The following is a 14,148-nucleotide window of genomic DNA, read 5'->3' as shown; positions in this document are numbered from 1 at the left end:
AAAACTAGGTCACCAGGTCAAATCAAAGAAAAAGCTAGTTAACACTCTAGAGGCCACATTTATGACCATATCTTAATGAAATTTGGTCAGAATGTTAATCTTGATGATTCCTGGGTCAGGTGAGCGATACAGGGCCTTCCTGGCCCTCTTGTTACAGTTTGACAGACAGCAATATGAAAATGATTATTGTCTCTTGTATGTGATTCATGTGGGGAAGTTTCTTTAGGGGAACAGGTTTGTTATTGTAAGCATTGTACTAAAGATAGAAATAATATTACCATTACTAAGCTATCCTGTGATACAGTACAACACTTGTTCATAATTGGGAAATTTTGTTGAAAGTCAAATACTTTTTTAGCACTGTTTAACAGTTGGTGATAATTCTAAAGAATTGAAAATTTATGTTTACAGAAAATAAGCTCACATATATATCTGCATCAGTAAAGTAAAGGTAACTTGTATGCATAGATCTTTATTGTCTTTGTCTTCAGATCAAACTAATATTGATTTTAAAAGCAGATTCATTTTTTCTCTATGCTGACTTTTCTAGGACTGTGAACTGATAGCTAGATATATAAAGAAATAGAAGATTGATTTTGAGCTTGTCTGATTTTTGAAAGAATGAACAAGGTACTGGCTTCTTATGATTATTGGCGTTGGCTTGGATGTCAGTGTTGCTTAAGCTTTTTGTTTAGATCCACTTTTTCTCAAAAACTGTAAGAACTATAGCTTTTAAACTTTGCCACTTGTTTATACTGATTAGGCTGAGAATCATAATACTCACCTGTATTTCGTCAGAATTATTGCCATTTCTTAGGTAAAATTTTTGTGTAGGTCCTCTTTGATCAAGAACCACGACTCTAGCTTGCATTCTGTTTATCCCCCGCCACAAGTGGTGGGGGGTTATAGGAATGGTCTCCTTCCGTCCGTCCGTCAGTAACACTCGTGTCCGCTCCATATCTCTTAAACCCCTTGAAAGATTTTCATGAAACTTGGGTCAAATGATCACCTCATCAAGACGATGTGCAGAACTTATGAGTCAGCCATGTTGGCTGAAGGTCAAGGTCACAACTCAAGGTCAAAGGTTTTAGCCTTCCATTTCGTGTCCGCTCTGATAACCCTAAACCGCTTGAAGGAATTTTATAAAACTGGGGTCAAATGATCGCTTCATCAAATCGATGTGCAGAGCACATGAGTCAGCCATGCCAGCTCAAGGTCAAGGTCACAACTAGTGTCAAAGGTTTAAGCCTTCCATTTTGTGTCCGCACTGTATCTCCTAAACCCCTGGAAGGATTTTCATGAAACTTGGGTCAAGTGATTACCTCATCAGGACAATCTGCAGAACTAGTGAGTCAGCCATGTTGTCTCAAGGTCAAGGTCGCAACTCTGGGTCAAAGGTTTGAGTCTTCCATTTTGTGTCCGCTCTGTATCTCCTAATCCCCTTGAAGGATTTATATGAAACCTTGGCCAAGCGATCACCTCATCAAGATGATGTGCAGAACTCATGAGTCGGCCATGCCAGCTCAAGGTCAAAGTCACAACTTAAGATCAAAGGATTTAGCCTTTCAGTTTGTGTTCACTCGTATCTCCTAAGCCCCTTGAAGGATTTTCATCAAACTTGGGTCAAATGACCACCTCATCAAGAACTCATGATTCAGCCATGTCAACTTGAGGTCAAGGTCACAACTCAAGGTCAAAAGTTTGAGCTCTGTATCTCCTTAACCCATAGAAGGATTTTCATGAAACTTGGGTCAAATGATCACCTTATCAAGACATGTGCAGAATTCATGAGTCAGCCATGTAAGTTCAAGGTCAAGGTCACAGCTCAAGGTCAAAGGTTTACCCTTTCACTATCCATAAGAGTGGCGGAGGATTTAGCTGTCTTTCAGACTGACTTGTTACAATTATGGCCCTTTTTATACTTGGAAAATTGTATTTTCTTGATTAAAATTTTGTAGAAGTCCACTTTTCTTAAAAGCTATAAGAGCTGTAGCTTTGAAATTTGCAGACTGGTTTATAATTATTAGTTGAGTAAGTAGACCAAGAACCATAACTCAGATGCACATTTTATAAGAATCATGGCTGTTTATTTACACAAAAAGTTTGAATTCCTTGTTTAAATTTTTTTTTATTTATGTCCACTTCTCTTAACAACTACAAGAGCTCTAGTTTAAACTTTGCAGACTTGTTTATCATCATTACTTGAGTATGTTGGCCAAGAGCCATAACTCTATTTTGCATTTTATAAGAATTGTGGTCCTTTTTATACTCAGAAAATTTGAATACTGTGCTAATGAGAGCAATAGTTTTGAAACTTTGCAAGCTTCTTTATCATCATTAGATGAAGATAGCCAAGAACAGTAACTCTGATATGCATTTTGTTAGAATTGTGGCCCTTTGTCAGTATATCAGTCTCCTTGTTAAGGAGATAAAAAAGTTTACCATTATGTAAGTCAAAATACAAAAGTTATCTATGTATCCTCTTTACCACAAGATCTTCTATACCTAAAACAGAGCTGTACTTGTATCAGCAGTTGGCAGCTGCTTACTAACCTTAAAATAAGTCAGACTTTGCCACTGTCTGGAAAAAGTCGCATGTTGAAATGGAATAGCTGGTTTTTGCTCCTTGGCTTTTTATTGGTGGTGCGGTGTCCGTCGTCCGTCCGTGCGTCCGTAAACTTTTGTTTGTGACCACTCTAGAGGTCACATTTTTCATGGGATCTTTATGAAATTTGGTCAGAATGTTCACCTTGATGATATTTAGGTCATGTTCCAAACTGGGTCACGTGCCATCAAAAACTAGGTCAGTAGGTCTAAAAATAGAAAAACCTTGTGACCTCTCTAGAGGCCATAATTTTCAATGGATCTTCATGAAAGTTGATCAGAATGTTCATCTTGATGATATCTAGGTCAAGTTCGAAAGTGGGTCACGTGCCTTCAAAAACTAGGTCAGTAGGTCAAATAATGAAAAAACGTTGTGACCTCTCTAGAGGCTATATTTTTCATGGGATCTGTATGAAAGTTGGTCTGAATGTTTATCTTTATGATATCTAGGTCAAGTTTGAAACTGGGTCAACTGCGATCAAAAACTAGGTCAGTAGGTCTTGAAATAGAAAAACCTCGTGACCTCTCTAGAGGCCATACCCTTGAATGGATCTTCATGAAAATTTATCTGAATGTTCACCTTGATGATATCTAGGTCAAGTTTGAAACTGGGTTACGTGCCTTAAAAAAACTAGGTCAAATAATAGAAAAACCTTGTGACCTCTCTAGGGACCATATTTTTCAATGGATCTTCATGAAAATTGGTCAGAATTTTTATCTTGATAATATCTATGTCAAGTTCAAAACTGGGTCACATGAGCTCAAAAACTAGGTCACTATGTCAAATAATAGAAAAAACGACGTCATACTCAAAACTGGATCATGTGGGAAGAGGTGCGCCATTCAGGACCATCATGGTCCTCTTGTTTTTTAGCTCACCTGTCACAAAGTGACAAGGTGAGCTTTTGTGATCGCGCGGTGTCCGTCGTCCGTGCGTGCGTGCGTGCGTCCGTAAACTTTTGCTTGTGACCACTCTAGAGGTCACATTTTTCATGGGATCTTTATGAAAGTTGGTCAGAATGTTCATCTTGATGATATCTAGGTCAAGTTCGAAACTGGGTCACGTGCCGTCAAAAACTAGGTCAGTAGGTCTAAAAATAGAAAAACCTTGTGACCTCTCTAGAGGCCATACATTTCACAAGATCTTCATGAAAATTGGTCAGAGCGTTCACCTTGATGATATCTAGGTCAAGCTCGAAACTGGGTCACATGTTGTCAAAAACTAGGTCAGTAGGTCAAATAATAGAAAAACCTTGTGACCTCTCTAAAGGCCATATCTTTCATGGGATCTGTATGAAAGTTGGTCTGAATGTTCATCTTGATGATATCTAGGTCAAGTTCGAAACTGGGTCACGTGCGGTCAAAAACTAGGTCAGTAGGTCTATAAACATATAAGGAAAAAACCTGTTGACATCACTATAGGAGGTCAAATTTCATGTCAATAGGTCTTCATGAAAACTTGTGTCTTGAATTTTTAGTTCATCTTGATGATATCTAGGTCAAGTTCGAAACAGGGTCATGTGCGGTCAAAAACTAGGTCAGTAGGTCTAAAAATAGAAAAACCTTGTGAACTCTCTAGAGGCCATACTTGTGAATGGATCTCCATAAAAATTGGTCAGAATGTTCACCTTGGTGATATCTAGGTCAAGTTTGAAAATGGTTCATGTGCCGTCAAAAACTAGGTCAGTAGGTCAAATAATAAAAAAACCTTGTGACCTCTCTAGAGGCCATACTTTTCATGGGATCTGTATGAAAGTTGGTCTGAATGTTCATCTTGATGATATCTAGATTAAATTTGAAACTGGGTCAGCTGCGAACAAAAACTAGGTCAGTAGGTCTAAAATTATTAAAATCTTTTGACCTCTCTAGAGGCCATATTTTTCAATGGCTCTTCATGAAAATTGATCTGAATGTTCACCTTGATGATATCTAGGTCAGTTTCGAAACTGGGTCACGTGCGGTCAAAAACTAGGCCAGTAGGTATAAAAATAGAAAAACCTTGTGACCTCTCTAGAGGCCATATTTTTCATGAGATCTTCATGAAAATTAGTGAGAATGTTCACCTTGATGATATCTAGGTCAAGTTCAAAAGAGGGTGACGTACCTTCGAAAATTAGGTCAATAGGTCAAATAATAGAAAAACCTTGTGACCTCTCTAGAGACCATATTTTTCAATGGATCTTCATGAAAATTGGTCAGAATTTTTATCTTGATAATATCTAGGTCAAGTTCAAAACTGGGTCACATGAGCTCAAAAACTAGGTCACTATGTCAGATAATAGAAAAAACGACGTCATACTCAAAACTGGGTCATGTGGGAAGAGGTGAGCGATTCAGGACCATCATGATCCTCTTGTTTAAGAGAGACATCATGACAGTTTCACTTTACTGTTGATTTCATACGACATTACGATCACCATATGCTTTGTATCATCAGATTTTTCAACTCCTGTGAAAAAGCAAAAATCTAGATAACTACATGCATAGATTTTAGGTAACAACTTGCCCCATCCCATTACGTGCTCAGCCTTTACAAAAAATATTTTTTCAGATTTCTTTTGATAATTTTTGTCTGAGAGTTGGGTGGAAGGTGAGTGTGGGGGTGGGGGGGGGGAAAGATACTTTTTTCAGTTCCGAATATGATTGAATAATGGCTATAGAATCGGCTGAAAAAACTTACTGGAAGAGATAGCAACTGATATATGTTATTTGTTACAGAATTAGCAGAGGGTAATGAAGAGTTAGCAGTTGATCGTCATGAGAATCTTACACAGCTCAGCCTGTCATGTCTTGCCACCATGCTCAATATTCCTCTTGAGATGGATACAGGAGCAGACGGCAGGAGAAAAGTAAGCAGTATATGTTGTTTGTTATTATAACAACTTTGTTATATCCATGCTTTTCTTCGACAACATCTTCTCTGAAAGTAGATGTTAAAAGTTAATGAAACTTGGCCTAAATGTTCCTTGGATGGTCCTCTACCAAAAGTCAAAGAATTCCAATCTGTGTAGAATTCTGCTTCTCATGGCAACCAGAAGTAAAAACGTTAAGAATCTTCTTCTTCAAAATCAGAAGCCCAGAGCTTAGATATTTGGTATTTAGCATTGTCCTGTGGTCCTCTTCCAAAATTCTTCAAATCATGCCCCTTGGGACAAAATTCGCCCTGACTTGTTTTACATTGATTAATACAAGTAAAACTTGAAGATTTCCTTGTCTAAAATGATAATGCCCTGAGCTTTGATGTTTGACATGTAGCACAGTGCAGTGGTCCTCTAGGAGGTTTTTTCAAATTATGCCCTTGGGGTGTAAATTGGCGCCACCCTGGGGTTCACCTGTTTTATGTAGACTTATACTCACAAGTTTGTTCAAGTTATGCCCCTGAGGTAAAAAATGGCCTTGTCCACGTGGGGTCACATTTTACATTGACTGATATAAGAAAATCTTTAAACAACTTCTTTTCTAAAAGCTCCAGGCCAAGATTAAATATTTGGCATATAGTATTGTGTAGAGGTCCACTACCAAAACTCATGTACCAATTTGAATCAGGTGAGCAATATAGGGCCAGTTTAGCCCACTTGTATTATTTGCATTGAAATATGCAATACCTCACCGAAAAGCACAAGGTAAAACTTGTATACTCTTTTCAAATGATTATATTTGAACTTTACAAGGACAGTGTGCATGCAAAATTTCATGTTTATAAATTTATACCTAAAGAAAGCTTTAACAAATTTTGAAAGGATTTGAACCAGAAGTGTGATTGAGTACTCTCCTAATATTTGAATATTATGGCCTTTAGAGATTAATATTTGATTAGCAGATTCTATTCTTTTAGAAAAATATACATTTTTTTATTGTCTGTTAGAATTACACATTGAATCACATAAAATTACTACACAAACACATTTAATATAAAATCATCATTGAGAAGCTATTAATTCTGTTACCCTATTAATTTCAGTAGTAGTAGTACAGATTGTTTTAGTTTTGAAATTTTCATATAAATTTGATAAAACTTATTTGCAGCCAGGACATGAACACAGACATAGGGTATTACATTAGCAATATAAGTTTGACAAGTAGATACACATTGCACTGTAGAAAATAGAAAACACAGCAATTATTGACATACATATTGAGCACATTTTAGGCACTTGTTACATCAGTTATATGGTCTGTTGAAGAGAAATGTATCTAGGACACTTCTTTCAGGCTGTCCCACAGTTCTTTTACAACTGTTTAGTGCAGGGACGTATTGATGTTGTGCTCTCCATCTGTCTGTCAGTCTGTTAGTAAACTGTATGTCACAAACATTGTCATCACAACTTCTCTTACACCACATGTCTGATTTACACAAAAGTGATCATTGTCAAGCCATATTGAGTATATCATATTCCAGTTCATTGATTTTCAGTGGAAATGTCCTTGATTTGCCCAATTCGTTAATATTTTTGCAACTTCTCTCACACCATTGGGTCGATTTTCACCAAACCTTACAAGAGTATATCAGTGATGAACTTTGTTGTAAATATCATCAGCTGGTTCCTATTAATATTTTTGCTACTTCTCTCACACCATTGGGTAGATTTTCACTTAACCTTACAGGAGTGATCAGTGCCAAGCCTACTTTTTGGCCCTGGGCATGTCATCTGCATCTGCATGTTCTGTTTAGTAATTTTCAGTTTAGTTATGACCCTTGATTCATCAAATTTTATAGCATTTTTGCAATTTCACTATTATTGAGTGGATTCCAGTGAACCTTGCAGAATTTACCAGTGCCAAGAGAAGTTGTGTATATCATGGGCATAATCTGGTTTATTGATTTTTGTGGTCTTTGATTTCTCATATTTTACCTTGTCTGCATTACTCTTCAGACACCACAAGGCATAATGGTATGATTGATCAAACTTTATTATGTTTTGGCCACTTTGCTTGTACCATTAGGCGGGTTTACACCAAATTTTGCAGGAGTGAAAGATGCCAAGCCTAGTTTTACATATTGCGGTTCATTGGTTTCCAGCATAGTTCTTGGAAAATCTGAAATAAAATTTTCACATGTCTGGCAACAACCATATCAAGGAGCAATAAGCAAATAAATAGTAGACTTTGGATTTAGAAATGTATGCTTTTGAAATGCTTTAAAATGCTGCCTTTATTGTACCAAACAGTCCACAGGAACTCTTGTTTGTATTTTGTACATTTGATAAACAATTTGTTGCATGTCTATTGATACTTTCTTATCTTGTATTTCATCTGGCCTTGACATTTCATGTCTCACTCAAATGCCCAACAACTGCTTGCACATACTCATTTTCACTTTATTGCTTTTCACACATGTCTGTCATTCAGTGTTAAGTGATGAGAGACATAGGTTTTTTCCTGAAAAAAATCTTTAGTTTCCTAGAATTTACTATATTTCATTTTTATGCCCCCTTCCTTTCCCTTACATTAGGGGTTATATTGTTTTGCACATTGTCAGCTGGTTGGTAGACCATTTGGTTCTGGATCAGTAACTGGAGAATGATTTGGCCTACAATGATCTAACTTCATAGGTCATTAGATGACACCAGTGTGTTGTTTTACTCATTTGTGTTTGCTGGTCAGTTTAACATACATGAACAGGGTTTTACCCATGGAAGTGGCTAGTAGTTCCTAGTTTCTGGTGTGCACTGGACAGTGTTATAAGTTAACTGTTAGTCTAAACATGAAATTTGAAATTGTAACATTACTAACACACTTGCTGACTTGTCCCATAGTTTGCCGTCTCCTTGGTACAACAATTGCTTTCTCCTTAGGTTCTGTTTCGCTAGAATTTAATACAATTTGTACTTTATGCCATACTTTTAGAATCTCTATATATTGTATATTGGAAACTATTCAGATTGTTGTATAAGATTTGTAATGCAAGTTTTATTATCGTTGTTAACAGGTGACCAATATGAGAGCAAAATTAATATGCTATATTAGGTTACATAAAAGTGAAAATATCATCAGTCACATCTTAATCATACATGCAATATCTCATGGTGTAACACTGTTTTCATACTTTTTCATTACTTCTTACAGTCCTACAGCATCAGAAGCAAATCTTCCATGAAAAATAAAGTTATAAAACAAAAAAGGAAAATTTTTCCATATTTTAACGACTTGGAATTTAAGGTATTTTTTCCTGGCATAATGTCTGTGAATTCCAAATCAGTGTTCACTTTTCTTTTCTCTACCAAGAAATCATGTATTCATTTGAGACAGGTGAGTTGTTGTTCAAAAGGCACACAGTTTCTTCCTTTAAAATTTGAATAGTATTTAGTATTTGGTTTGATTTTAGCTCACCTAAACTTTATTCTGGGTGAGCTGTTTGTATAAAAAGGATGGTTTGGCATCCGTTGTTGGCGTCCTGTTTCAATATTTTTTATAACATTTTCTCCACTGAAACCATGTTGTGGAAGTTGATGAAACTTGACCTGGATGTTTCTTGGATATCCTTTTCCAAAGTTGTTCAAAGAATTCCAGTGCATGCAGAATTCTAGTTTCAGTGACAGCGAGAAGGAAAAACTTTAAAAATCTTCTTCTTTAAAACCACACGGCTTTCCACTTAGATATTTAAATGTAGTGTTGTCTAATGGTCCTCTACCAAATTATTTTTTAAAATCTTGCCCCTGGGGTCAAAATTTGCTCCACCCCAGGGTTCACTGTTTTTACATAGATTTATGTAAGAAAAGCATTAAAAATATTCTCTAAAACCACAAGTCCCAGAGCTTAGATAGTTGGTGTCCTCTGCCAAGTTTGTTTAAATAATGACCTTGGAGTCAAAGTGGACAACTGCCCTTAGTTTCACTGTTATTACTTAGACTTTTGTAGGAAAAGAAGTAAACAAAGTTTAAATTAATATATGGAATCAAGTGCACTTTTAGCAGTTTTCGTTTGGAAAGACAAACTGGCATTTCATCCAAAAAAGGTTCTTTTGACAGTTCTTTGTCTTCCTGCTGTCTTTTTTTGTGGAAAAAATTTAAATCACAATTATTTCTTTGCATTCTCTGGAACCTTGAAATATATTGAAATAAATCTTCTTCTATCATCTGAATGTTGTAGACGGTAACATGACTTCACTTTTGTTTTAATTTTTTTTTTTTTTTTTTTTTTTTTTTTTTTTTTTTTTTTGGTAATTGAGATTGAACTTGATTATTGTGTATTGGACATGTTTACATATATCTCCTGTGAACACTTTTACCTTAATCTCCTGTGAACATGTTTACCTTAATCTCCTGTAAACACTTATACCTTAATCTCCTGTGAACACATTTACCTCAGTCTCCTGTGAACACTTTTACCTAGATCTCTTATGTAATCTGGTAATCTGTAGTTGATTGAATTTTTAAACCTTCAGACTTTACAATCACTGTGGTGATTCAAGTTTAGAAAGTGTTCAAGTGTTTCAGAGAGGTGTTTTAAATAAAGTGTATCTGTTTTATTAATTTTGTCTATGATTATTACAGATAGCTCACTATCTTGGGGACAAGATGGCAAGTAAAGGCAATGAGAAACTCACAGATGATTTCCTGATACTTATACGACATCCCCCACAGTGCACCAATATGCTCAAGGTATTTCTTGTTTAAAAGTTTTATCTCTACAGCTAATTTATCCTCTTTTTAACACAAAATAATGATACTAGTCATACTAAAATTCACAAAATTAGCTAATTAATTGGCTAGACAAACCCTTTAGACCAGGAACACTTGTTATATTTTGATAACAACACATTTGGCAATGTTGGTTTTATTTGGCCTAAACAGCCTTGGTTTACTGACAATATTTCTTTCATATGTTGATACTGAAACAAAACTATGAGTGTCCCTGAAGTAATAAAAATGGTAGCTGTAAACTTGGTATTTATGTACTAATGAAATTGATATGCTGCTTGAAATAATAACAGCAGAGTTTTCAACACTTCATTTTCAGCAGGACAGTGTCAGTTCAGCAAAAGTCCTTCCTTGCTTTAGATCAATATATTCTAATAAATAAATGCTCAAAACATGTCTGGTTGCTGAATTTTAGACCAAGAATTAAATACTGTTGAAACATAATGGCATCAGACTAACAGTTGTTAGGTTACCATTCTGTATTTGGGTGTATTAGTACTTTCAAGTTGTAAACCTTTCAGTGATATGTTCAGTTAGAATTATAAGGATGTTTCTGGGGGTATTCATATTCTAAATTTCATGATAATGTGAAAATTATTTTGTACCTGCACAATACTCAAAAAACAGAAATAAAGGGAAGCTATCTTGTCCTTTTTTCAGGTGATTTATGCTTGCTGCCAAGTATCAACAACTTTTTGTTCCTACATATCCAATCAACAACAGCACATGGAATCTCTACTGGGGGTCCTCATGGGGAAAGTTGAACTAGCCGACATGGAAGTGAACTCTGTAATCGAGATGTTGATCCATGTACTCAGCACTATAGTGATACAGCTTCAGACATTGCCACCTACGTAAGTAGCTCCATGTACTTGGCTCTACAGTCAAACAGTTTGAAATGTTGTCCCCTACGTAAGTAGTTCCATGTACTTGGCTCTACAGTCAAACAGTTTGAGATGTTGTCCCCTACGTAAGAAGTTCCATGTTCTTGGCTCTACAGTCAAACAGTTTGAGATGTTGTCCCCTACGTAAGTAGTTCCATGTACTTGGCTCTACAGTCAAACAGTTTGAGATGTTGCCACCTACGTAAGTAGTTCCATGTACTTGGCTGTAGAGTCAAACAGTTTGAGATGTTGTCACCTACGTAAGTAGTTCCCTGTACTTGGCTCTACAGTCAAACAGTTTGAGATGTTGCCACCTACGTAAGTAGTTCCATGTACTTGGCTGTATAGTCAAACAGTTTGAGATGTTGCCACCTACTTAAGTAGTTCCATGTACTTGGCTCTACTGTCAAACAGTTTGAGATGTTGCCACCTACGTAAGTAGTTCCATGTACTTGGCTGTAGAGTCAAACAGTTTGAGATGTTGTCACCTACGTAAGTAGGTCCATGTACTTGGCTGTAGAGTCAAACAGTTTGAGATGTTGCCACCTACGTAAGTAGTTCCATGTACTTGGCTGTAGAGTCAAACAGTTTGAGATGTTGCCACCTAGGTAAGTAGTTCCATGTACTTGGCTCTACAGTCAAACAGTTTGAGATGTTGCCACCTACGTAAGTAGTTCCATGTACTTGGCTGTACAGTCAAACAGTTTGAGATGTTGTCACCTACGTAAGTAGTTCCATGTACTTGGCTCTACAGTCAAACAGTTTGAGATGTGGCCACCTACGTAAGTAGTTCCATGTACTTGGCTCTACAGTCAAACAGTAAGTAGTTACAGAGATGTTGATCCATGTACTCAGCACTATAGTGATACAGCTTCAGACATTGCCACCTACGTAAGTAGTTCTGTGTACTTGGCTCTACAGTCAAACAGTTTGAGATGTTGTCACTTACGTAAGTAGTTCCATGTACTTGGCTCTACAGTCAAACAGTTTGAGATGTTGCCACCTACGTAAGTAGTTCCATGTACTTGGGCTGTACAGTCAAACAGTTTGAGATGTTGTCACCTATGTAAGTAGTTTGAGATGTTGCCACCTACGTAAGTAGTTCCATGTACTTGGCTCTACAGTCAAACAGTTGGAGATGTTGTCATCTACGTAAGTAGTTACAGAGATGTTGATCCATGTACTCAGCACTATAGTGATACAGCTTCAGACATTGCCAACTACGTAAGTAGTTCCATGTACTTGGCTGTAGAGTCAAACAGTTTGAGATGTTGTCACCTAGGTAAGTAGTTCCATGTACTTGGCTTTACAGTCAAACAGTTTGAGATGTTGTCACCTACGTAAGTAGTTACAGAGATGTAGATCCATATACTCAGTACTGTAGTGATACATTGTATCTGCTATCTACCAGTATACCTACTATATATTTTCCAGCTACATAAATAGAAATTTCCTACCATGCAGTTCTCAGTACTTTTCCTGCTTCAGAGTAGAACACTGAAGTTAATGAAAATATGAATGTCGCACTTACACATAAAAGTTGTCTAAATATTTTGAATCAGAAAATATAATATAATAGAAAGTATTCTAATGATGTCAGTTATTATCATAACAGCTTCTAGGTCATTAGTCCTTTCCACCTTGAGCCAATGTTTTTATGCCCCCACTTTTGGGGATGAGGGATAGACATATTTCCCATCAGTCTGTCTTTATCACATGTGGCTCAAAAAAATCGCTGGAGTTTCGTTTGATATTCACCCAGTAACAGCAGAGTTTACCATGGACCTGAAGATATAAATTAGAGAGCTCATTATTTAATGACATTATAAATAAATTTTCTGACTTAGGTACCTGCACACTTAATGAAATGTTATTGTGACTTATATCAGTACAGATTTTTAGCTCACCTGTCACAAAGTGACAAGGTGAGCTTTTGTGATCGCGCGGTGTCCGTCGTCCGTCGTCCGTCCGTGCGTCCATAAACTTTTGCTTTTGACCACTCTAGAGGTCACATTTTTCATGGGATCTTTATGAAAGTTAATCAGAATGTTCATCTTGATGATATCTAGGTCAAGTTCGAAACTGGGTCACGTGCCGTCAAAAACTAGGTCAGTAGGTCTAAAAATAGAAAAACCTTGTGACCTCTCTAGAGGCCATATATTTCACAAGATCTTCATGAAAATTGGTCAGAATGTTCACCTTGATGATATCTAGGTCAAGTTCGAAACTGGGTCACATGCCATCAAAAACTAGGTCAGTAGGTCTAAAAATAGAAAAACCTTGTGACCTCTCTAGAGGCCATATATTTCACAAGATCTTCATGAAAATTGGTCAGAACATTCACCTTGATGATATCTAGGTCAAGTTCGAAACTGGGTCACGTGCCATCAAAAACTAGGTCAGTAGGTCAAATAATAGAAAAACTTTGTGACCTCTCTAAAGGCCATATTTTTCATGGGATCTGTATGAAAGTTGGTCTGAATGTTCATCTTGATGATATCTAGGTCAAGTTCGAAACTGGGTCACGTGCGGTCAAAAACTAGGTCAGTAGGTCTAAAAATAGAAAAAACTTGTGACCTCTCTAGAGGCCATATATTTCATGAGATCTTCATGAAAATTGATCAGAATGTTCACCTTGATGATATCTAGGTCAAGTTCGAAACTGGGTCACGTGCCTTCAAAAACTAGGTCAGTAGGTCAAATAACAGAAAAACCTTGTGACCTCTCTAGAGGCCATATTTTTCATGGGATCTGTATGAAAGGTGGTCTGAATGTTCATCTTGATGATATCTAGGTCATGTTTGAAAGTGGGTCACGTGCCATCAAAAACTAGGTCAGTAGGTCAAATAATAGAAAAACCTTGTGACCTCTCTAAAGGCCATATTTTTCAGGGATCTGTATGAAAGTTGGTCTGAATGTTCATCTTGATAATATCTAGGTCAAGTTCGAAACAGGGTCATGTGCGGTCAAAAACTAGGTCAGTAGGTCTAAAAATAGAAAAACCTTGTGACCTCTCTAGA

At 36.7% G+C, this 14,148-nt stretch overlaps 1 protein-coding gene across 5 annotated transcripts in view; it reads left to right on the top strand.

The window, feature by feature from the left end:
* The window catches only part of LOC123534683 (serine/threonine-protein kinase 36-like), a 75,596-nt gene that overhangs the window by 44,060 nt on the left and 17,388 nt on the right, over positions 1–14,148 (top strand). For all 5 annotated transcript variants that reach the window (XM_053519579.1, XM_053519578.1, XM_053519575.1 and 2 more), the window contains 3 exons: positions 5,323–5,453; positions 10,098–10,205; positions 10,905–11,098. In XM_053519579.1, coding sequence (XP_053375554.1) covers positions 5,323–5,453; positions 10,098–10,205; positions 10,905–11,098 — 433 coding nt within the window. The remainder of the gene's footprint in view (positions 1–5,322; positions 5,454–10,097; positions 10,206–10,904; positions 11,099–14,148) is intronic.

Source organism: Mercenaria mercenaria, chromosome 12, assembly GCF_021730395.1.
Source record: "Mercenaria mercenaria strain notata chromosome 12, MADL_Memer_1, whole genome shotgun sequence".
NCBI classification, from domain to species: Eukaryota; Metazoa; Mollusca; class Bivalvia; order Venerida; family Veneridae; genus Mercenaria; species Mercenaria mercenaria.
This window is presented reverse-complemented; position numbering and strand designations above follow the sequence as displayed.